The following is a 22,307-nucleotide window of genomic DNA, read 5'->3' on the forward strand; positions in this document are numbered from 1 at the left end:
ATATATAAGTGATACAAATAAAGAATTAGGTGCATGTGACAATCTGAATTATGATTTTGTTGTTCTCACATGAATCTGTCACACAGAACCCAAATGATGATTATTTTTCATATGTTTAAATACATTCTTTTTTATAGTGATTAATTGCTTAAGACAGACTATGAAGGAGTGATGCTCAAGTTTTATATGTAGAAAAATCCTTGTCACTGGGAATTAGTATGACTTAAGTGCTAACATCATTAAATACTGTCTAACATTCATGTCAAGTTGAACTGATATTTGCTATCTGGCTATGTAGCCACTACATGTCAGTCTTAAATGCTGTTGTAATTTAAACATGCAATAGGTCATTAGTTCATTTTTTTTTCAGATAGTGCCTCCTATGTTGCTCATGCTGGACTAGAACTCACATTCTTCAAGTCTTTGCTTATCAAGTGGCTGGGAGTAAAGTAGGCCCTAATTTTCCTGGAGATATTTTAGATGAAAAACAGTTTTAGGAAACATATACTTTGGATGAATTGTAATGTCACAAGTTATATATCAATAAAGCTGCTAAAATTACAAAGTGGGAAGAAGCTTTATATTCTATATAGCTGTCATCCAGTTATATTTCCCTATATAAAAATGAGCTCTGTAAATGCTTTATCCTCATTTTCTCTGTTGTATCCTCTAATCATCTCTGCCCTTGTTGATCATTGGTATATTAATATGTTATGTATAGTCTAGCAGAGATAAGGAAATGTTTCTCTGCCAAGGGCCATTTGGCTATTTATAACATCATTCAAGGGCCATACAAAATCATCAGTCCGCTGCAGGCAGCTGACAAGGAGCATACGTAACTGTCACATCATGTACCAAATGAGTTCATGTACCAAATGATACAGCCCACGGGGTGGATTTTCCCTATCCTAGTTGCAAGTTTCAAAGAACTGAGAAAAACTCTTTGTACATAATAAGATTTGTTGAAGTCATTAAATTTATACAATAAATGCTTATCGATTAATTGTTCTTATTTATTAAAAAAATTATTTTTGGCAGTATCTACTGGAATGTAGGGTCTTTTGCTCTCATTTAACTTTCTTGCTCGTGCTGGTGATATACCACTTGAGCCAAAGCTGCAGTCCAGGCTTTTGCTGGTTAGTTGAAGATGGACTCTCAAAGGCTTTTCTGGCAGGGTCGGTTTCAAACCAAAATCATCCAGACCTCAGCTTTCTAAGTAGCTAGGATTACACAGGTATGCTTACCTGTAATCATTTAGTCTTGTTTACAGTAACATGTCATACACAGATTTCAACTTTGACGTCTATAGAAATGGAAGATTTCCTTACTACACACAACTACACACTGCTGTCCTGGACATCCCCAATTGCAGGCATAGTTACGGAGAATGAAAAAGTAAGCTATATCCTTTAATATTCACAGCATTATACTAATATGTTTCAAAGCTCAAAAAACAAAAACAACTAAGGCTTAGGAAGACCAAAGGTTCTCAAGAGAGATTGCTAAAGTTCAAATCCTAGCTCTGTTTTTTTTGTTGTTGTTGTTGTTTTGTTTTTTGTCAGTTCTGGGGCTTGAACTCTGGGCTTGAGCACTGTCCCTCAGCTCTTCAGCTCAAGGCTAGCACTCTATCTCTTGAGCCACAGTGCCATTTCTGGTTTTTAGTGGTTTATTGGAGATAAGAGTCTCACAGACTTTCCTGCCCAGGCTGGCTTTGAACTGAGATCCTCAGATCTCAGCCTCCTGAGTAGGATTACAGGCATGAGCCACCAGTGCCTGGTTAAAAAAAGTTTTTGTTTTTGTTTTGTTTTGTTTTGTTCGGTCATGGGGCCTGCACTCTGGGCCTGGACACTGTCTCTCAGCTCTTCAGCTGAAGGCTAGTGCTCTACCACTTAAGCCACAGTGCCACTTCCAGCTTTTTCTGTTTGTGTAGTGCTGAGGAATTGAACCCAGGGCCTCATGCATGCAAGACAAGCACTGTACCACTGAGCCACCTTCCCAGTCTCCTAGCTCTGTTGTTTATAAATGCCAGATCTGAGTTCTGTAATTATATTTATTTATGCCATGGCATGTCAGGATATTTATCACAGTTGGGAGGAGTTTCCAATGACTGTGACAATCAAAATATTAGCACAGGTGGCTCACACTGTAATCTTAGCTTCACAGGAGGCTGAGATCTGAGGAATGCAGTTCAAAGCCAGCCTGGGCAGGAAAATCTATGAGACTCTCATCTCCAATAAACCACCAGAAAACTGGAAGTGGCTCTGTGGCTCAAGTGGTAGAGCGCTTGCCTTGAGCTGAAAACCTCAGGGAGAGCTCCCAGGCCCAGAATTCAATCCTTAGGACTGACCAAAAAATAAGCAAAGAAAACCCCGAATATCTAGGGTCAATAGCCTGAGTATATGATAGAAAATTAATATTCTAGTGAGTTTAGGCTTTTTTTAAAATCCAAAACAGAAAATCAAAGTAATATATGGAGTGTACAACAGCTGACACTTACTTCAGGACTTCTGTACATTTTTTAAATGTAAACAATTTTCCAGGTGAGAACAGAGTTGTTGATGCAGCCAAGCTTCTGCTGCCTTTTTCCCTTGAGCTCATTTACACCTACTGGTTTGTAGTTTGTGACTTTTTCTGAAAAATGGTACAGGGAGAAAGAAGTGTTCTGAAGATTGAAAATTAGCTCATTCACGTTCAAATTGTTGCTTATAAGTAAAATATTCTATATGAAATTGTTTATAATATTTAACCTAGGGAAAAATCCTAGGTTAAAACAGGTCAAATGGTCAAATTTGTTGCCTGTAGTTATATCAAATGCACACACAAGTTGCAAATGCATGTTATACTAGTTTATTTAGGATAAACTTTGAATATCATTTGCTTCTATAATTTAAATATTGACATCATACATACTGTTCTACATTTAAATTAGGAAAATTGAGAGATAAATATGTAGTTTATATCTACAGTAATATTTTTATTTCATTGAATATTGGAGGAAACAGGGTTGCTCCATTCTTTGTCCCATTATCCTAGCGGTTTTATTTGGGAATAACCCTGTTATACTTTTATGTTGCTCCTTCACATTTCCATTTTTTTTCTCCTCTGGATAATTTATCTTAGCTTTCCCTAATTTTTTTACTTCTTTTTCTCCTCATCACTATGTGAAAAAAAAGCCTCTTTGGGCATTATATTAAAGACACTCAATTCTAGCTGTTGGAGATGAAACTCCTACAATGATATGAGATACAATGTTGTAACTAGGCTTATGGTGACAGTTTATCTTTGGCAAGTAATTTGTTACCCTAGTTGATAGGGAAAAAAAGTTTTACTTATCTGAGAAAAAAATGAGGTTTAAAGAAAATGTGTCTTGAATACAAGTGTATAAGGAACTCCAAAGTACTCTAGTAATCTTTTCAAAAGAATCAAGTCTGGAATATAAGGAACTTTCAGATACTTACAAAGACACAGAAATGCATATGCACAAATAGTTCTCCTAATCAAGAACATACTTTTTACTAGTTTCAAAAAATATGTTGCTTGATGTGGTTAAATGAAAATAAACATTACTAGGGCAGGTAAATTATTAAGTGTTGATAGAATATAATGAACAGGAAAATTTTCATTTTGGAATTAATATTGTGCGTTTGGTATTTCATTGAAGCTTAAGTTACCCTGCAAGTATCCTAACAGTACTAAATGTAGTCACAAAGATGAATGGCATTTTGGCAAAAGGCCCATTAATCTCTGTGTGACAGAGAGACTTTTGGTGTAATATCCAAATAATAAATAATGCACTAAATTTGTAACTTTTCTGGAATATTTTGGACCATCTTAATGCAGGTTGGAAAGCTGATTAAGTCATCTTCTAATGAGCAAAAGGCATTCTGGGAGAATGACATGCTTAAAGATGGGGTTGCCCTAGTGGGACATTTATGAGATAGAAATAAGAAAATCAATGTATGTAAATTCCAGGTGTAGACAGGATAGCTATTTTAGAATAGAATTGTTTAACTCCTGTCCTTAGTTTTAAAAGTATAAAAGATGTAAAGGTTTATATAAGGTTGTAAGACATACAAAATCATTTTTTTGTAGAGCATTAGATAATGTACAACAATGTACTTCATTTGTTTAGTCAGAATTATTCTTTGGCTAAGTTATCAGGAACTGGTAAGAGGCATATCCTATCACCTTATATACCTTGAATAAAATCTACCACTGGGTAGTATTTAGCCTAAGCTGATTTCCAAATCTTTCCGAACACCAAATATAAAAGTAAACATCTGTATTTGTGATAAACTACAAAAACATGCTCTCTATTTTACTCATCTGTCACTGGAATATAGAGTTTTAACTAAGTTCCCTATATACTCAGATGGTTCTTTCTAAATATGAAAGAAAGGCATTCTGTCACATAAATGTAAAATATGTGGCAAGAAAATTAAAACTCTTATTCTCTTATTTTCCCTCTTGGCGGTCTTTCATGCAGGAGGGGAAATCTCCAGCTACATCATTTTGTTGTGCTTCTGTTGGCATGCATCTGAGACATGAACTGTTTTCTGTAGCCTCTGGTAAGAAGTTATTCAGAGGGTGAATTTGATCCACAAGACATCCACAATTGCTCAGGAAGATGGTGGGTTATAATGGTGTTTTATGGTGTTTAAAGAGTGTGAAACTCCTAGCAACAGATGACCAGTGCCAACAAATAGGTGGCCTTTCTTCCTCTCTCATGGAAAAGCCATAAAGTCTAGAATTGTGAAAGGGCACCAGGAGTCAATGGTCTGCGCCATTTCAGTTTCCATTATGTATCCTTATTAACAGATTTCCTTTGCACCTTTGTTGCTAATGATGTGGACAAATAACTGAATTTCTATTATCCTTTATTGATGTAGGCCTAATTGAGTGGATTTTCTATAGTTTGTTCTGTGATTTTCCAGAAGGAAAAGAAACATTTTTTGAAAAAGAAGAAATTTAGGTCAATTTATAGAATGATGGATCTTATTTTAAAACTAGATTTTAGAGTCAAATAGATTTTAAAATGTAAGAAGTCATGTTATAGGCCTCCATTTCTTGTTTCTAGACTAAATTTGAGAAAGGGAACCAAGGAAAAGGAAAAATAAAGCAAGAACTAAAAATTGAATAAAAAATTCTACAAGTAGCAATGATAGGAAATAGAATAACATAAAAGTGATTGCTTGGTTGGTCGATGATATATTTTTGAAATACTGGAGCTAGAATAAATTTGCCAGTATAAGATTCTTGGGGGTAAAAATCCTAAGTTTCAATGAATGATTATTTAAATTGCTTTGTGTTCATTTAGTTCAAAAGTTAATGTCATATATATCAATAGATATTACTTGGGCCATGCAAATTTTCCTGCTAAATAACTGTCTTATGTGTTGGTAGTATTCTTAGACTAGTTTCTTTTCCATTTTTAAACAAAGGGCTCTATATGATGCTTTACTTTAAAAATGAAAGTGAATTTGGATAAATCACTGTATTTCCCTTTTACCATTCTCAAGCGAGTTGATATTTTGGATTATTTTCTTTTTAATTCCCACCTCCTGAAAGTATTCCACAAGGAAATAGACAGTTGAGGTTTGCTATCCTTTTGTTTTTAAATCTGGCTTTCACTTATATAAAACAATAATGGGTAGCTAGACAGGAGATACTGGCTTAAATAATTTAATTTTTCCTAACATTATTAAATGCAAAAATATCCTTCACTATGTTTATCAATTTGCATTCTAATTAAAATACCTTTTTTGAATGAACAGTAGGTATTGATTTGTGATTTCTTGTTAATTTGTCGCTCAGAATACAGCCATTTTTCACTACACTTTATGATATGTATTCACACCATATGGCAATCTTTGGTTATTCTTCAAAGTTTTACTAAGTGTAATGGGATATGATTTGGTTTTAATGGAAATTCCCAAATAACGCAACTGAAGAGGAAGAATCACTGTAGAACGAGGCTGGGATGGCTTTGTTTCAACTGTCATATGTATGCACCAGAAACAGAAACTACATGTTGAATATCTTCATTAAAAAGACTTAGGTTGAGAAAATGAATTATTAGCTAACAGCTAACCCCATGAGAGAATATTGAACAGAGATTTCGGTTCTTGGTTGATAACCATCCCCTTTGGTGAGACTTGAGGAAGCAATATCTTTCATCCAAGGCCTCAGATATTAGAGAGCCCATTACTTCATCAGAGTGATCCATAGGAATTGAGATTTGGCTCAAAGGCCAACAAAGTTAATAATAAAGTCTGACTTACCTTCTCAAGAAGTTTATTACATTCTTTTATTCTTTAAGCCTTTTGTACCAAAGATGTAAAATGAGAAATAGTATACCATAAGAAGTCTGCAGTCATTAATGAAATAATTGATAGAATACATTATGATATTTTTATGCGGGGAGCCAATTATGATACCAACATATCACTAGACAATAATGGGCCTCTAATTCTCTTCTAATCCTCATGCTGGGGAAGAAAATCTGCCTTTGAATCATTAAAAATTGAGAAAATGATGGACTTGCCTATTTAGTTGTCTAATTTTAGAGTGGAAAGCTATCTGCAGCCATAGGAAAGCATCCTCCCCAGCTCTAGCTTCCAATCCCATTACATCCCACTTCATCCTCGTCGGTGCGGCTCCTCCCGCCACGTTCTCACTGCGCAGCACAAAACAAACTAAGTTAAGTCGCGCTGGGGTGTCTTTGTGAGGCCATTCGGAGCAGGAAGAAAGAAACAAAGAGCAAGACAGAGGGGCTGAGGACACAAAGAAAACAAATAAGATCTGAAAGAACAGAGAGGGGAGGAGAGGGAGGAGAGGGAAGAGCGGGGAGGAGAGGGAAGAGCGAGGAGAGAAAGATGGAAGAGGGGCAGAGAGGGAGGGAGGGGGAGAGAGAGAGAGAGAGAGAGAGAGAGAGAGAGAGAGAGAGAGAGAGAGAGAGAGAGAGAGAGAGAGAGAGAGAGAGAGAGAGAAGGAGGTGGAAGAGGAGGAGAAGGAGGGAGAGGATGGGGAGGGGGAGGAGGAGGAAGAGGAAGAGGAGGAGGAGGACCCGCTAGGCCAAACATAAATCCTCCACGCCGTTATCCATATCAGTCTTTGTTATGGGAAGTTGCCTTTAGAGAGCTGGGGGAAAAATCAATTCCTAATTAATAAGGGTCTTTATCCCTTTATAAGCTTTTCCTGGAACTGAGGAAGGGCTAATTAAAAATCGTACAGTCACACCAATAATTACTGATTTTAGGTTTCGTATTTTCATGTGAGGACGTCCCCCCGCCCCGTCTCCCTCCCTCTCCATCGTGAATTGTGTTACCTGCACTTCATGGGTTCTCAAATGCTCGCCTAAGGATGTAAAGTGCGAAGGGAGATCCACCAGGCCCTCTGCGGAGGCCGCTAGTACCGGGCAAAGGGCCTAAAAACCCTTTTTCCTTTTTGGAAGGCCTGCACGTGCCTAGTCCCTGCTTCTCCTGCGGTTGGAGGTAAATGCAACCCTCGGGGGCAATTCCTCACGACCTCCTCCTCCTCCTCCTCCTCCCTCCTCCACAGTTCTCGGAGTGCCACCTGTTTTAATGCTTACCCTTTATCTGCCTTCCCATTAGCAAAGTCAATTCACTGTGCGACAATCTTGTCAGGGAAAGCAGCCCAGTAGCCAAGGCAGGGCGACTGGAGCGTTTTGGAGGGAGACCCACAATAATGGGTACCCTGGATAAAGAATTCGATCCTCCACCCTTCGATTTTACCTAATGGCAGGACAAGCATCAGTTCCTTCTCTATCTGTCTCCAGCCCAGTCCCTGAGGCTCTATTCTTGCCTGGTAACCGAATCAAGTCGTACCTGGGCGTGGGGCCGCTGGCATCATTAGTACCCAGTCCTGCCAAAGGTTCTAACCTCTGGCTCACCCAGGAAAATAGTGCCACCTGGCAGAGTCATGAGCGGTTTAAAATGCAACACAAACCACTCTTGCATGCCTTATCAGATCATTTTATGAGTCCTAGGCAGGCGGTGAATTCTGCTTCTGAGAGGAGGCTGTTGGGGGAAACGCTGCCCAGTTGTGCAAGAATGCCCCTTCCCTCCCCCCGGACCCCCCTCCCCCTCCGCCTTCCTCCCCCCCCCCCCCCCCCCCCCCCAGACTCCAGCCAAGTACTCAGCTAGAGCCTGTGCAGCCTGCGGACGCCCTCCGGGCGGCTGCTTGTCCCCCCGGGGAGCCAGGCGGGGCGGGGTCAGCTCCCCCTCCGCTCGCGGGGCGGCGGGAGCAAACCCACGCCGACTTTGGGAGTTCCTTTCTGCCTTGTATGGAGGGTTGTTCCCGGCCCGTCCCCGCCCGACCGCGCTGACGCCCAGCCCTCCCGCTGCCCACCCCCAGCCACCTCCCTCCGACTGGCCGGGAGAAGCCAGACGGAGCCTTTCCCCTCTCTCTTTCTCCCTCGCTGCCACAAGTCTCGCTCCCAGCCGTTCCCCATTCCTGCATCTCCCCCCCCTCCCCTCCCAGCGCCGTCACCCCTCCTCCGCCCCCGCGCCCGCCTCCTCCTTCGCCTCGGCGATCAGGGGAATAAATCAGGGAGGAAACAGGGAAGGGAGAGCGAGGGCGCACGGTCGCCGGCAGCCTCGCCGAGGTCCGTTTCCAAAGTCGCCCTTGATGGCGGCCGAGGCGAGGCAGGCGAGGCAGCCGTGGCGAGGAGGAGCCGAGACGCTTTAGAGGGTCCGCCCGCCACCGCCCCTGCCCGGTCTCCGCCGTTCGCCCACGCCGCTCCCCGCCCACACCCCGCGCCCCTCCACGCCTCGGCCCCCCGCGCGCCAGACAGCGCTCCGGACGCCGGCGATCTCCGGGCACCGAGCGCTCCGGGGTCCTCCACCCGCTGCCGCCGCTGCCAGCCCCGCTCGGGTCCCAGCCCCGCGCCGGTCCCCCCCGATCGGCGAAGGAGGGGAATTGAGCTTCGATCGCGAACATGGCTGCTGGCTGCCTGCTGGCCTTGACTCTGACACTTTTCCAATCTTCGCTGATCGGCCCCTCGTCCGAGGAGCCCTTCCCTTCGGCCGTCACGTAAGTCGGAGGGCTGGGTCTGGCCGGGCTGGGCGGGGAGCGAGGGCCGAGGGACGGCGAGGGATGCCCGGGGAGTCGCAGGCGGGGATCGGCTCCGGGAGTTGGCGGGGGTGGTTCTTGCCATGGGGGTGGGGAGCTAGCGGCCGGAGAGCCGGGCTGGGAGCCCGGGCAGCCGGGGAGGAGCGGGTTGAGCGCTGCGCGCGGCTCGCGGCTGGAACGCGCTGGGAAGCGGCGTGTCGGAGCCTCCGCGGAGCCGGGAGCCGAGTCCCGGCTGTCCCGCGAAACGTCCGTCGACCCCCTCATGGCTTTCTCAACCCATCGGGTCCCTAACAGGATTCTCCAAGCTCACGAGTTTTAACTGGACTTGGAGGGGGTGAGGGGGAAAGTTTCCTTGGCGCACCTAGTTTAATAAAAGTTGTGCTTTAGTCGGGTGTTGGACCAACCGTAGTTCATTTCAGGCTTGCCCGTGCAGCGTGGGCTTCTTGTGCACTTGGCCTCTAGGATGCTAGCTAATTGCTGGAGTGGCCAAACTCACCTAGATCCCCGATTACTGGGCGCCTTGGACATCGTTTCAGGTTAGAGGCGAGGTGGCTTCGCGCAGCTGAGCGTGCTGTCCACCCGGGCTCGCAGGTCCTGGGGCCGCCAGGACCTCTCTTAACCTTTTTGTTCTTGAAGCTTTTAAGTGCCTACCAAACGAGCTACCTACTCTGAGAATGAGTAGAACCCCTATTCTTTGAGGAAAGGACTGTTTCTACCGTCCGCTGTCGTTTCCCCCTTATTTTTAACACCTCTAAAATAACTTTTAAAATTAAAAACAACCCTCGTTGCTATTCTGAAAATAGTGTTGAAAGGTAGCTGTAGTCAGTCACACGCAAGAAAGGAAAGAAACAGTACAATCCTATCCTTTCTTAGGCTGCAATAAGGTAGCAGAGTCAGTGGCACACATAAATGTATACTTTTTTTTTTAATGCACGGAATAGCTCATCAGGCATTCTGGGAAAACCTTTAGTTTGGTTCTTGAAGGTACTTTAAAGCTTCTGAGAGTGGATAATCCTAAATGGATGAGTCACTTTAATGCATTTTACATAACAAAAACAAAGCCTAAGGTAGCCTTCCCGGTATTTTCCCTGCTGGGAATTATCCGCTCTCCTTTGTTGACTGAATGTTGTAAACTGGAGGCTTTTTTTCTTTTTTTTTTTGGGGGGGGGGGGGGGAATGTTTCCTAACAGAACGTCCTTACAGTCTGAAACCTGAAGCTGTTGAGATTCAGTTTAAAATATTTATTACCTCAGGTGTCAGTGCAAGAATCTGGCACTGCATGGTTTCACCTGGAGAGTATAGAATATATATATATATATATATATATATATATATATCCATTGATTTATAGTAATTCCTCTCTTTTGATAATCTTCCATAAAAATGATTGCAGATCTTTTTCTGTTGTGAAAGGAAAGGGTAAATGCCATCTGTAGATCCTCTTTTAATTGGGAAGATGTTCCAACGGGTTATTTTTAAGCATACAAAGTGTTAGGAAATTCCTTAAGATGCTTCAAAAGCAGTTATTAAGCAATTACACTTTTATTGATTGATAGCGTTTAGTCATCCAGTAGTCTGGCCTGTTAAGTGAGAACTCGGTGAGTCGCTTGCGTTTTGTGTCAAATGAGTAGTGGCTTTTAAATCGGTCACATTCTAGATGTGTCCGGAGTACGCATTTTGAAATTGTTTGCAACTGACAGTTTGCCATTATTCCTGTCATTTGGGGACCATGTATCATCAGGGAAAACTATGACCTTTCAAACAGAACAAAATGAAGCTTATTATCCCTGTATATATTATGGTTAAATATTAATGTTAAAATTTATATTGTAAAGACCTGTGTGTAATGAAAGCCTTTCCCAATCAAAGTTACTCAATTTCCATGATCAGAAACTTACTAAGGTCTAGAAAGGGAATACATTTAGTGGCCTAAAAGAGGAATTAGGACACCACAGTTTCACAATTTGTTTTCTTTGAAAGGACTTGATTTTTTTTAAGTTATAGAATTGTTTGTTTTCCCCCCTAAATTACATGATCCATTCATTAATTTACTAAAAAGAACTTGATGGATTTTTTGGCATAGGCCAGTGTCTGGTGGGCAATATTTATTGTACATTTAGAAGAATACTATATCTGCATTTATTTGTTGGAAAGTTATTAACCTAATCTCATTAAGAGATGAGTAATGATAAATTAATATTTGTAGATTTTGAAGTAAAATTAGTGAAATTTTAAATAAATGTGGTATTAAGTGTGCCAAGATGTTGCATTTTTAAAAAAAATTCATGAAAACATTTCATAGGCATTGTTTATTGGGAAAAATCTCATGCATTCTGGAAAAAAAATCAAATTTATAAAAACTTAGTGGATTGTGCCACTGACTAAAGGCAAATTATGCTTCTATACATAGGTTTCCTTAGAAAACATTAGTAAGTCCCCCCCACGTTTTTCTTTGCAATTTTACTTTTCAGAGAAAAAGTAATGTGAGGAATTTTATTAGCAGAAGAGGAAGAACATACCACAAACATAGATCAATTAGGTACTAATTGGAGTTGGATCTGAATTACAAATACTAATGAAAGTACTTTTTTTTCCCTCCAGTAAAGGGTAGTATGATCTTGTTTTATTTTTTAAAGTAATGTATCATTCTAAATACTTAATCTTTTGTTCTCTCTAGTTTAATACACATTCTGATTTAGCATATTCTTTTGGATTAAAATAGAAATTAAACTATTCTAAGAATTAATACTAATATAACAGGATTTTTTTTTTCAGACAAAGGACTTTTGATATAATTCTTTCTCTCAGTTAGATGTTTCTTATAAAAAATATTTGTCACAGAAAGGTGTGAAAGGAATACAGGGTATGGTGGCAAGTGCCTTCTTTTCATGCTTATTGTTTTATTTTTAAATGCAAGGTATGTCATTTCTGTATTATAGTCTATATGTCATATTTACAAACAGCTTCAAAAAGGCAGCTCTCTTTTTCTAGAAATCACTTGTTGGCACATATGTTAAAATATATCACATTTGAAATTAAGGAATACACATATGATAACCAGTATGTTAATGTTAATTTGTTTTTAATTTTAGAATCTATTCTTAAGTCTAGGCTTTTTTTTTAAGCATTGCAGGTTTATTTTTCATATTAAACTTTTTAATCAGTGACATGAAAAAGCCAATCAGTCCACAATAGCTGACTGAAAGATTCATTAAATATATATGGAATTTAATACAAACTTATAATAGTGTAAATATATAACTAAGATTTATAATTACATGCAAGAAATCAGTACAAACTATCAGAACAGAATTTTGAAGAATACTTACTATATACTTTTTTCTATTATTAGTTCTATTGTACTGCAGAAAATAAGTCTCTGTGTGTTCTGACATTGGCATGGATATCTCTCTCTATTCTATTATTTGAAAGTGGTATGGTTATCTTCACAAGCTTAGGAATTTCTGGTACATTTATATAAACTAGGAAATATGCCCTGTGGTAAAATACAAGATAAAGTATTAAGTAGAAAGTAAAACACTTAACACCAAATATTATTCCATTGTTCAGATCTTTCTTTACTTTGTTTTTTATCAGCTTAACCATGTGACATTTATTATTCTGTAGGTGTATGCTTAAAATAAGCAAGTGTAAATTTGTGTTTTTCATATAAATAGATACATAATGTTAAATTTAACATTGTTATACCTCAATGTGGATGTAGGTATTTGCATTGCTAGCATTGGTAGAATCCAAAAAGACATTCCAGAAAGAATGAAGAATCTAAGCTGCTTTGGTACTTCAAGAGGAGATAAAATAGACCTCCATTATCTCTTTTTTCCCCATTGTCTCCACTAATTGTAATTTAATAACACATAAATCAAGAATATAAAGCAGGTGGTTCATTTTGCAAACAGTTAAAACCCACTATCTTTCTTCAGAGAAGCCTGGCTATATAGACATCTCTTCATCATTTCTCAGCATTCAAAATCTCCTGGGCTTTCACATTATTTTTTCAAGAATATAAAAACATGTAAAATATGTGTTGTATTCAAGTTTAGTGTTTGCTTTACTGAGTATATATTAACAAGAAATGACAATTCATTTAGGCATGTTTAAGAGTAATTTTTAGAATTGTGCTCACAACAAACTACATTATTTCATGTATATGTTTTATATTTAATATAAGTATCATTTTATAAAATATATACTTTTGTCTTCTTATCCTTAGGTTTTAATGTTGTATATGAAAATTTCCATGAAAGTAATTTTTTATTCTTAATCCGTTTCCTACTAGGTATTGTCAAATTTATTTGCAATTTTAAGCTGGAAATTTAAGTGTATAGAATGAGATAGATTTTCGCAAATCACACAACTCATTGATTTACTTCAGTGCTTTAGCTGTGTAGTCCTATGCTCTTTCTAATGTGAAAATTTTGAGAAGGATCCGAATTTCTCAGTAGTTTAAAGAGTAACATTTAATTATCTTAAAGTAACAGCCTCCCATCATTAATGTTAAAATAATGATCTGAGGTTATATTCACAAACCACATTAGCTGTTTACAATGGAGAACTAACTATTTTATTGTACCCGCTCTGAATTTACAAAAAGCTTGAGTTTGCATGGGGTGTTATGTCACTGTCAGCCAGTCTTTTCTTTTATGGACTGCCCACAGCAAAGTGACAAGGGCTCCCAGGTCATCAAGATGCCCTCCCAATTACTAGAACTGGGCCTTAGCGGCTACAATGTATCTTATAGATTTATGTTTCTGTGTGCTCTAACATGCAAATGGTGCTGTCAGATTGCTTATAGTGTTGAAAGAAAAAGGTGATTGACTTCAGTGTCAATTCCGAAAAGCTGATAGCACTTTGGAGTGAAAAGTAGTAAACACGACCCATTAACCACTTTTTCTGAGTGCCCACAAGAATGCTATTGCAATTAAATTTTTTGTCTTGTTTATATAATTATAGTCTTTTACTTAGGTAATATTTAGTTCAAGTAAATACGCACATGTAAATGTATACATGCATTTTCAAAAACTCCAAATGGTTTGCTAGGGTTAAAAAAAAAAAAGACCTTTGTAAGGTAAGTTTATTCATAGATAGTATGCTACAAGATTTCTATCAATCGACGATGGCCTGCCAGGCTTATATCGCCCTCAATGTGTTTATCTAATGCTAACACTTAAGAGCAGGTTGTTGAATGCCAAGGAGAAACTATACACGAAAACAACGTGAAAATCTTAAGTCTGTTACAGACCTTGTTAACATGGATGAGCAACCAAAGAAGACTTTCAGGATCTCATGCCAGTCTTTGAAACCAAACAATTACAACAAAGAAACCACTGTACTTAAAATCTTGGGCCCCTATTAAGTGCTTTGTTGACTAAGCAATTTTATTTTTGTATTCACATTTCATACTATTTGAAATTTGTTAACTACATTTTTGTGGGATGATATTTTGGGAATGAAAGATATGTGCATAATATAAACATGCAGGTAGCCCTTACTAGACCTTATGTCTCTCTTACGGTAAGTAATTCAGTATACAAGAATCAATGACTACTAGCAACTTAAAAATCGCCACTTTCAAATTTTGTCATTTATTTGCACAGATTCAACAACATTGCAAACAAGGGAAAGCTTGACCTTCTGGTCTCAACATACTAGCACACTTTTATTTTTAATTCCAAAATTTCAGAATCAGGGTGTTATATATAAAGCAGTATTTGAAGTTCTTTTTGAATATGAATGTGGGATATTTCTGACTGGATGTTATTTTAACATTTGCTTCTGCTGATTTTTTTTAAACCATATGCTCAGTGGATTAAAAAATTAGTTAAAATTCTATATCATAAGTGGGGGAAGAACTTAAACTAGAAATGATGGCTGTCAAAAATGATGGTGTTGGGTGTTTTAAATTCTTTAGTCTTGGGGATAACCTTACTGCCTACTTTAAGTTCATTTTGCCATCTAACTAAAATTTTACTGTGGTGATCTCCCAGAACGTGTTGGAAAAAAAAAACCCAAAACAGTTCCTTTATGCTTATATTCTCATAGCTCATTTTTATTTTCCTCTTTTTATATTCACCCAATGTACACACAAATATATACTTAGTTTTAATCATCATTTGTTATTTGCATAGAACATCAAATCAAATGGGGAATTTTGGGTTTGTTTTCCCCAGTTACCTATAACCTTAGATTTAGTCTCTCTCATTTAAATCTACACTCAGTGTTTAAGAAGCCTTCCTCCTACCAGTAGGCATTTTTCTTCTAAGGAAAATTGTTGAGGGATTTTGATACACAGATAAATCTGTATCTCATAATTGATACTTCCATCAAAAATGTCAAAGTGTCTAGACAATTGTTTCTTTTGGCATTTGCCCATATACTTTGGGGGTTAATTAGAGAAAAGATAGGAAATAGCTAATAAAATTGTTCTTTTCCAGAATGCTTACTGTCAGACTGTATGAAGGGATGGTTAAACAATAATGCCTTACCTTGATAGTTAAAAGAGGAATAGCTCAATAAAATAAATGGGGTCAGGGACACTGGGAGAAGCTATTGCTTTTAAAAAGTGATCAACGGGGGCTTATGGTTAAACAGTATAAGGAGGGATGTGAGGAGAGGGGCAGAGAAAAGAGTCCCCCAGATTTAGAAAGTTCAAGATTAGGGATGCTAAAGGTAACAACTGATTATTTCCCATAAATACTTCCCCTCATTTCCTATGTGAGCTTAGTTGTACTTGAAATGCTATTCACTAAGCATAATAGTCATTTTTAAAGATTTAAATATTCAGATATGGAAATTCATCCTAGGGACTAAAGACATTAAAATGCTTTTATTAATACCCTGAGGAAATTGTTCATTGGATAAGAAATATTAGTATAACATTTTACTAAAAGCTTAAGTGTTAATTATCAAGAACAAAATTTTATTAGTAAATTTTTTCCACTGGATTGTAAGAAATGAAATGTTACAGATGGGCGGGTTTTGAGGAGTGTTGTTTTTTTTTTTTTTAAGAGTATTTAGATCTCTGAGTAAATAGTACATCTCAATAAAAAAAAAAGTTTTAATTTACACTGCCTCTTGTAATGTCTCTTGCTTCAAATATTTCTAACATCAAATATAATTGAATCTGGCAATTAATGTAATATTATTATTCAGTGCAAATTATGTACTGCACGGAGCCACAAGCTGAGACTACAAATTGAAGTGGTGAATGTGCCTGGGGGACATTCACTACTCCTAGTCAAGTATGAAGCCTTGCACTGCTTGGAAGTCTGAGCAGGCAGAAGGCACACTGCATATTGCATAAGCCTGGTCTAAAGAAGCATAGTATGTTGTGTGTTAGATATGGACCTCATGCCTAAAAGAAAGAAGTGCCAGTAGGACTGGTGGCTTGAGTCTAGCTCATAAATTTCTGTATCATGACCCAGTGGAGGGTAGACAATATTCACCCCTCAAGAACAATTGGTAGAGCCCTTATCTGTACCAGAGCATGTTTAGACCACGTCCTTTGCTGCCTCTGCAATTTGTAAATAAAAAGTAGAAGATTTTGAATCATAGTTCATCTGTGATGGATTCAAGCTGGCCAGTATCTATGGCAGACGTGAAGAGTAGCAGTGGAGTATTTTAGTATGCACTGAAGGAGAGAAGTTCAAGGGCTGAAAAGAATGGCTGGAGTGATAAATGAAGTGCATATGAAATAATGTAAAATTAAATTCCTGGGTGGTTATTGAAAGTTAGGGTATCAGAAAGAGAGGAGTTGGAGGTGACACTAAGCTCTCTCACAGGTAGGAATTAAGCTTTATAGACTGAGAACACAAGAAGAATGCAAGATTGGTGTTGGAAATGGGGCAAGAGTTGCACCCTTTGGGTATTTTGAGTTTGCAGTGTCTGTTAGGTTCTTAGAAATATGTATCTGAAAGGGATTTGGAGGAAACATCAGAGAGCAGTGTCTGTAAAGCCAGAAAGAGGATTGACTCATTCTTCAGCTAACATTTATTTAATATTCACTATGATAGACACTGAGTTTCTGCATCTAGAGTTTCATTTTGCAGAGCCTGAACGTGATGACCCCATTGAGGAGGACATTGGTAATGTTGTGGATGCAGTATGGTTACAGTGGCTTAAGTGGAAGTCAAAGACAGGGAATATGGAGACAAGTTCAGATCATTCTTTCAAGGAATCTGGCAGTATGGGGAAAGTGAGAGATCCAGACTAAATTCCAACAATAACAGGAGAAGGACTTTGATATTTTTTAGTTTTAAAAGTGGAGTTGGCTGATTGCAGTGGCTAACTTTTATATTCCCAGCTATTTGGGGGGCAGAGACCAAGATGATATATGGACAGAATGTTATGATGGACTCTACTTCATCAATTAGCCAGGCATGGTGTTAAAGCAGCAACTATGTGGGAGGCTGTAGGTAGGAGACTGGGTTGGAGGCCGCCGTTGGGCTAATGTGAGAAAACCTGTATGAAGAATAACAACCTAAAGTAACTGAGGTGTGGCTAAAGTGGTAGAGTACCTACTTAGTGATGCATAGCCCTGAGCTTAAACCCTACTACTATTAAAAAACAAGGAAAAAGAAGAGGAAGAGGAGCAGGAGGAGGAGTAGTTGTAGTAAGCCATCTGGGATTCAAAGTAGTATCTTAAGCAAAAAAAAAAAAAAAAAAAATAAGTGCTGTTGAAGCTGCAAGCAAGATCAGTCATGGGGATTAAGGTCAAGTATATGGCAAGTGCAGAGAAGGGTTAAGATTGTCATCAGGATCATATCTGTGCGTTAGCTTTTATTTGGGTGGCCACTTTGTTCCTTTTTTCTATGAAAATTGACTTTATCTTCTTTCTAGTGCTAATGATATTGAGGGATTGTGTATTTTCCATTTCATCTTTGAAAATGGTTGTGTCTAATGTCTCAAGCTAAAAGGTAGACTATTAAGGAAGAAAGTTTGACAGTCTGAAGATGGGCCAAATGGCCATCTATCCTCCTGGCAGTTGTGATTTGCTGATAGGAATTCTGGTTGACTGAGCTTAGGCTACTTCAACATAACTGATTTAATCTCATTAAATGTTACACTGTTTAAGAGCAGTGCTATTTTATCTTGGATAGAGAAAGAGGTGTTTCTCAGAAGGCACTTTAGGTACAAGATTGCACAGACAAAAACTGTTACCAGAGGGCAGATTGGAAGACATCAGAGGAAGCAGGCCAAGTGGCAGAGATAAAAGCAATGAGAAAGGTCATGATTGATGGGTGGATGTTCTGATAGAGGCAAGTGAGGAAGAGATCAAGGATAAAAACAATGTCTAACAAAGTAAGTTTTGAAATATGAAAGAGCCCTGAGAATTAAAGCAGATGGTTGGAATGTAGTTTAGATACAATTTCAATTTACTGAAGATGTTTTGTAGCAATGTTGGAAGCTACATATTCCATTCTCAAGAAGAATGACATGATTCATAATGTAACATGCACACATTACTAATATTTGAATTTTGAGATGCATGGTGTAGAATTTTTTTTAACTACTACTTTTGCTTTGGACAAATCAATATTTGATTCTGTTTTGTAAATTTTCCCTTCATTTCTTTCCCAGGAGAGATACCACCTTGAAGATACACATAGCTGTCTAGAATCTCATTAAATTTATTAATGTGGATGGAAGATGTTACAGTAAAACCTCCAAAAAACCAAACAAAGATAAAAAAATATTTTCTGATTTTGTCAATTTTACACCACACACACACACACACACACACACACACACACACACACACACACACACACATCTACTTTTGGGCACACACACACATCTACTTTTGGGCAACCAATGGCGATTTATTGCCTTTATCATGTTCAGTTCTCAGTAGTTGGAATTTGAACTGATTCTTGTCAAGAAAACACAATAATGAGCCTGAAAACACAAACCACTGACAGGTAAAATATTCCTGCCGAGCATGTCTCTGAGCAACCCTTACTGAGGCATCTCAGTTCTCCTGAAGGTTTGGAAACTACTGGCAGCCGCCATCACAGCAGTTCTTTGAGTTTCCAAGATGAATGAATGAATGGTCAGGATCACAAATGCCAGCAGATCTGGGAATCAATCTTGATCTCATGGTACCATTGCAGTGTGGAAAAACCATCCTTGTGGTTTGTGGCAAGAAATGAAAAGAGTTAGAGTGGGCTATTTATTTCCTTTTGTGACTGCTTTGTTTTCTCCCTGCCATAGTATTCCCAGTATGTGTGAGCTAATTTTGGTGTCTGTGTCTGCATTCTCTGAATATTAGTAATGGCTAATACATGTTTTTCAGTTATTAATAATAGTACAACCTGATATTGGGGAGCACTTTCTAAATATCAGGCGCTGTGAACGAATACCTTTTATCTTTTTAAATCCCTATCATCATCAAGCAGATTCTATAATGCAAGTTTTATTACTATGTCTATTTCATAGATGAGGAAACATTTAGAGTCCAATGGACTTTCATGAATTTTGTTAGAAGCTAAAACTGAATAATAAGCAGTTGAGTCTAGAGTCCTGTACTGGCCTGATGTACTTTGTAGCTGTTTGCAGTCTCATTAGCTCAGCTGGCTACTTACTATGTCAATGAGATTGAGAAAAGAAGAGATCAGTATAAGGAAGATCAGAACTACATCTCAACTTCCCTGTCTGTTAGAGTAAGGATAATATTAATGTATCCTGCATCAGTGTTTCTATGAAGATCAAATGAAGGACTATTTAATGGCTATACTTTATTGTTTGTACTACATGTAATTTTTCAGCCTTTAAGAGATCATGAATTGCTGATTGTGGCTTACTGAGTTACATTATTGTGCTAATATATCACTTGGACCATGAGGGAACAAATGGAAATGAATGAAAAAAAATGAACAAATGCTTAGCCAGGCTTAAAATGTCTCTCCCTAATGCATGTGTCATCTTCCATCATAAAAAGGAAGTCAGATGCAATGGAAGGTAGAGCACATGAGAGCAGCAGGTGATGTGGTCCATCTCTAGGTCAAGGACACAGCTGATGGTCCAAGAGGGACCTGGAAGAAAATATGTTTAATTTTGATATTTCAACCAGCACCTGTTGGATGTGTAGTGTGCCACAAGAGATGGATTGTATTTTTGAAAGTCATAACTTTGCCACTGATAGCCTGTCAGTGTCAAAGATATGAGTTTGAAGTGTCAAGCAGATTATTTGAAAGTTAAGAAAGCAATGTGTTTGTGAAGTTTATAGAAATCATTCCAGACAACTCTACACACTGAACAAGTACAGAATAGCAAAGATGTGGCCAGTTGCCTTTTTTTGTCAAACAACAAAGAAATCAGCAAAAGGCAGATCCCAAATGGCCAATTTTATTTTTATTTTTATTTTTGCCAGTCCCAGTGCTTGAACTCAGGACCTGGGCACTCTCCCTGAGCTTCTTTTTGCTCTAGGCTAGCACTCTACCACTTGAGCCACAGTGCCACTTCTGGCTTTTTTTGTTTATGGGGTACTGAAGAATTGAACCCAGGGCTTCATACATGCCAGGCAAGAATTCTACCACTAAGCCACATTCCCCGTCCTCCAAATGGCCAGTTTTAATGCTCCGTCTAACAGATGATTAGTCTTTCTCAGATTAGCCCATCCTTTCACTGCCTAGCAGACATTTGTTGAGCCTTTCACAGACCCTACATACAATAGATAGAAATGAAACATCTAAGAGTACTGCCCCAAACTTTAAATCAATTTTGAGAAGAACAAGACAATTTAGAGGAAGGTACGCATTAGTATGTGGCTCACAATACAATGTGATGCTAACCTTAAAAGAACAAGTTTTCAAGAACCAGAGCCTCACCTATTTCTGGCACTCATTTTGACATTTGCCACAGAAAGTGTAAAATTCCTATGATGTTTTCCACTTCAAAAATACCAACTCTCCTTTGATATGACATTATATTAGAATTGACTCACATTTGTGTCTGCCAAAATGCTGGGAGAGTGGGCTGGGAAGGTGGCTCAGTGGTAGAGCGCTTGCCTAGCATGCCTGAGGCCCTGGGTTCAATTCCTCAGCACCATATAAGCAAAAAGAAAAAAGCCAGAAGTGGCGTTGTGGCTCAAGTGGTAGAGTGCTTGCCTTGAGCTCAAGAGCTGAGGGACAGCACCCAGGCCCAGAGTTCAGGCCCCACAACCAGACCCAAAAAAAAAAAAAATGCTGGGAGACTTGAACAAGTGATCCATGTGAGCCTCAGGAGGGTGCTGTACAGATTGTTATAAATTAAACGTGTGCATGCTTCCCCCCCCCCCCCCACGATTTTCTTGTCCAAATCAATGTAGAAATCAGAATTAGTTTTCATGAGGCAGTGTTGCATTGTGCATGTGCAGCATGGTCCCCAAGGGATTGATACATGGGTGTAAAGGTCTACTGGTGAGTAATTGTTTAAAATTTATAGTAATCCTCAATGGTAATAAATAAACATAGGGGAATGGTAACTCATCACAAAGTAAACCATGCATGATAATTAGATGAGATCATTCATCTCTTTAAATTATCAAATGTGACATAGCCTGTCTGTGTGGTGTCTAAAAGCCAGCTGAGTCCCTGGGTGTAAATGACCATGACAGAGGGGCCATTTTAGAGCTGTCAGCCTTAGATTTGGTCTACTCCATCTGAGTTTTTCCACAAGTAGTGTAGATTGTCTCTTACGTTTTATTCTGATGTTATATATGGGGTTCTAAGTCTGGGGTATTCATGCTGCCTAGGCTTGCTGATTTATCTTCTCCTTTTGTTGACTCTGCACCCTAGCCTAAGTTCAGAGAAACACTTGGTTATCTATCTATAAATATATGTAAATCTATAAACAAATATACATTTATAATAATCTCTCACTATATAATTATCTATAGATTAATCATAGATATATGAATTATAGGTTATGTAACTTTATTTACATATAATATATAGTTAATAATATATTCACATAGGATAAGTATGTGGTATATATTTGTATGATATATATGTGACATTTATGTATATACCACATACTTATCCTATGTGAATATAGATCATATACATATATAAATAAATATATATCTGTATAGCTATACATCATATACATATACGTGAGACCTGTTTGACCTAGTGATTTGTTCCCCTGGTTCTATTTCACTCTGGGAGGAATCTGTGTGATTACTATAGATTATTTTCTCCTATGCCTTTTGTATT

The 22,307-nt window shown here is 38.5% G+C and overlaps 1 protein-coding gene across 1 annotated transcript in view; it reads left to right on the forward strand.

Annotated features, from left to right (window-relative positions):
• Window positions 1-22,307, forward strand: part of LOC122111798 (pistil-specific extensin-like protein) — a 125,605-nt gene that overhangs the window by 20,127 nt on the left and 83,171 nt on the right. Inside the window, exon 2 of the mRNA XM_042684524.1 lies at window positions 8,710-9,054. Within this exon, the coding sequence (XP_042540458.1) occupies window positions 8,710-9,054 (345 nt within the window). The remainder of the gene's footprint in view (window positions 1-8,709; window positions 9,055-22,307) is intronic.

The sequence above is a fragment of the Dipodomys spectabilis genome, unplaced genomic scaffold, assembly GCF_019054845.1.
Source record: "Dipodomys spectabilis isolate Male_0828 unplaced genomic scaffold, ASM1905484v1 ptg000089l, whole genome shotgun sequence".
In the NCBI taxonomy this organism is placed as follows: domain Eukaryota; kingdom Metazoa; phylum Chordata; class Mammalia; order Rodentia; family Heteromyidae; genus Dipodomys; species Dipodomys spectabilis.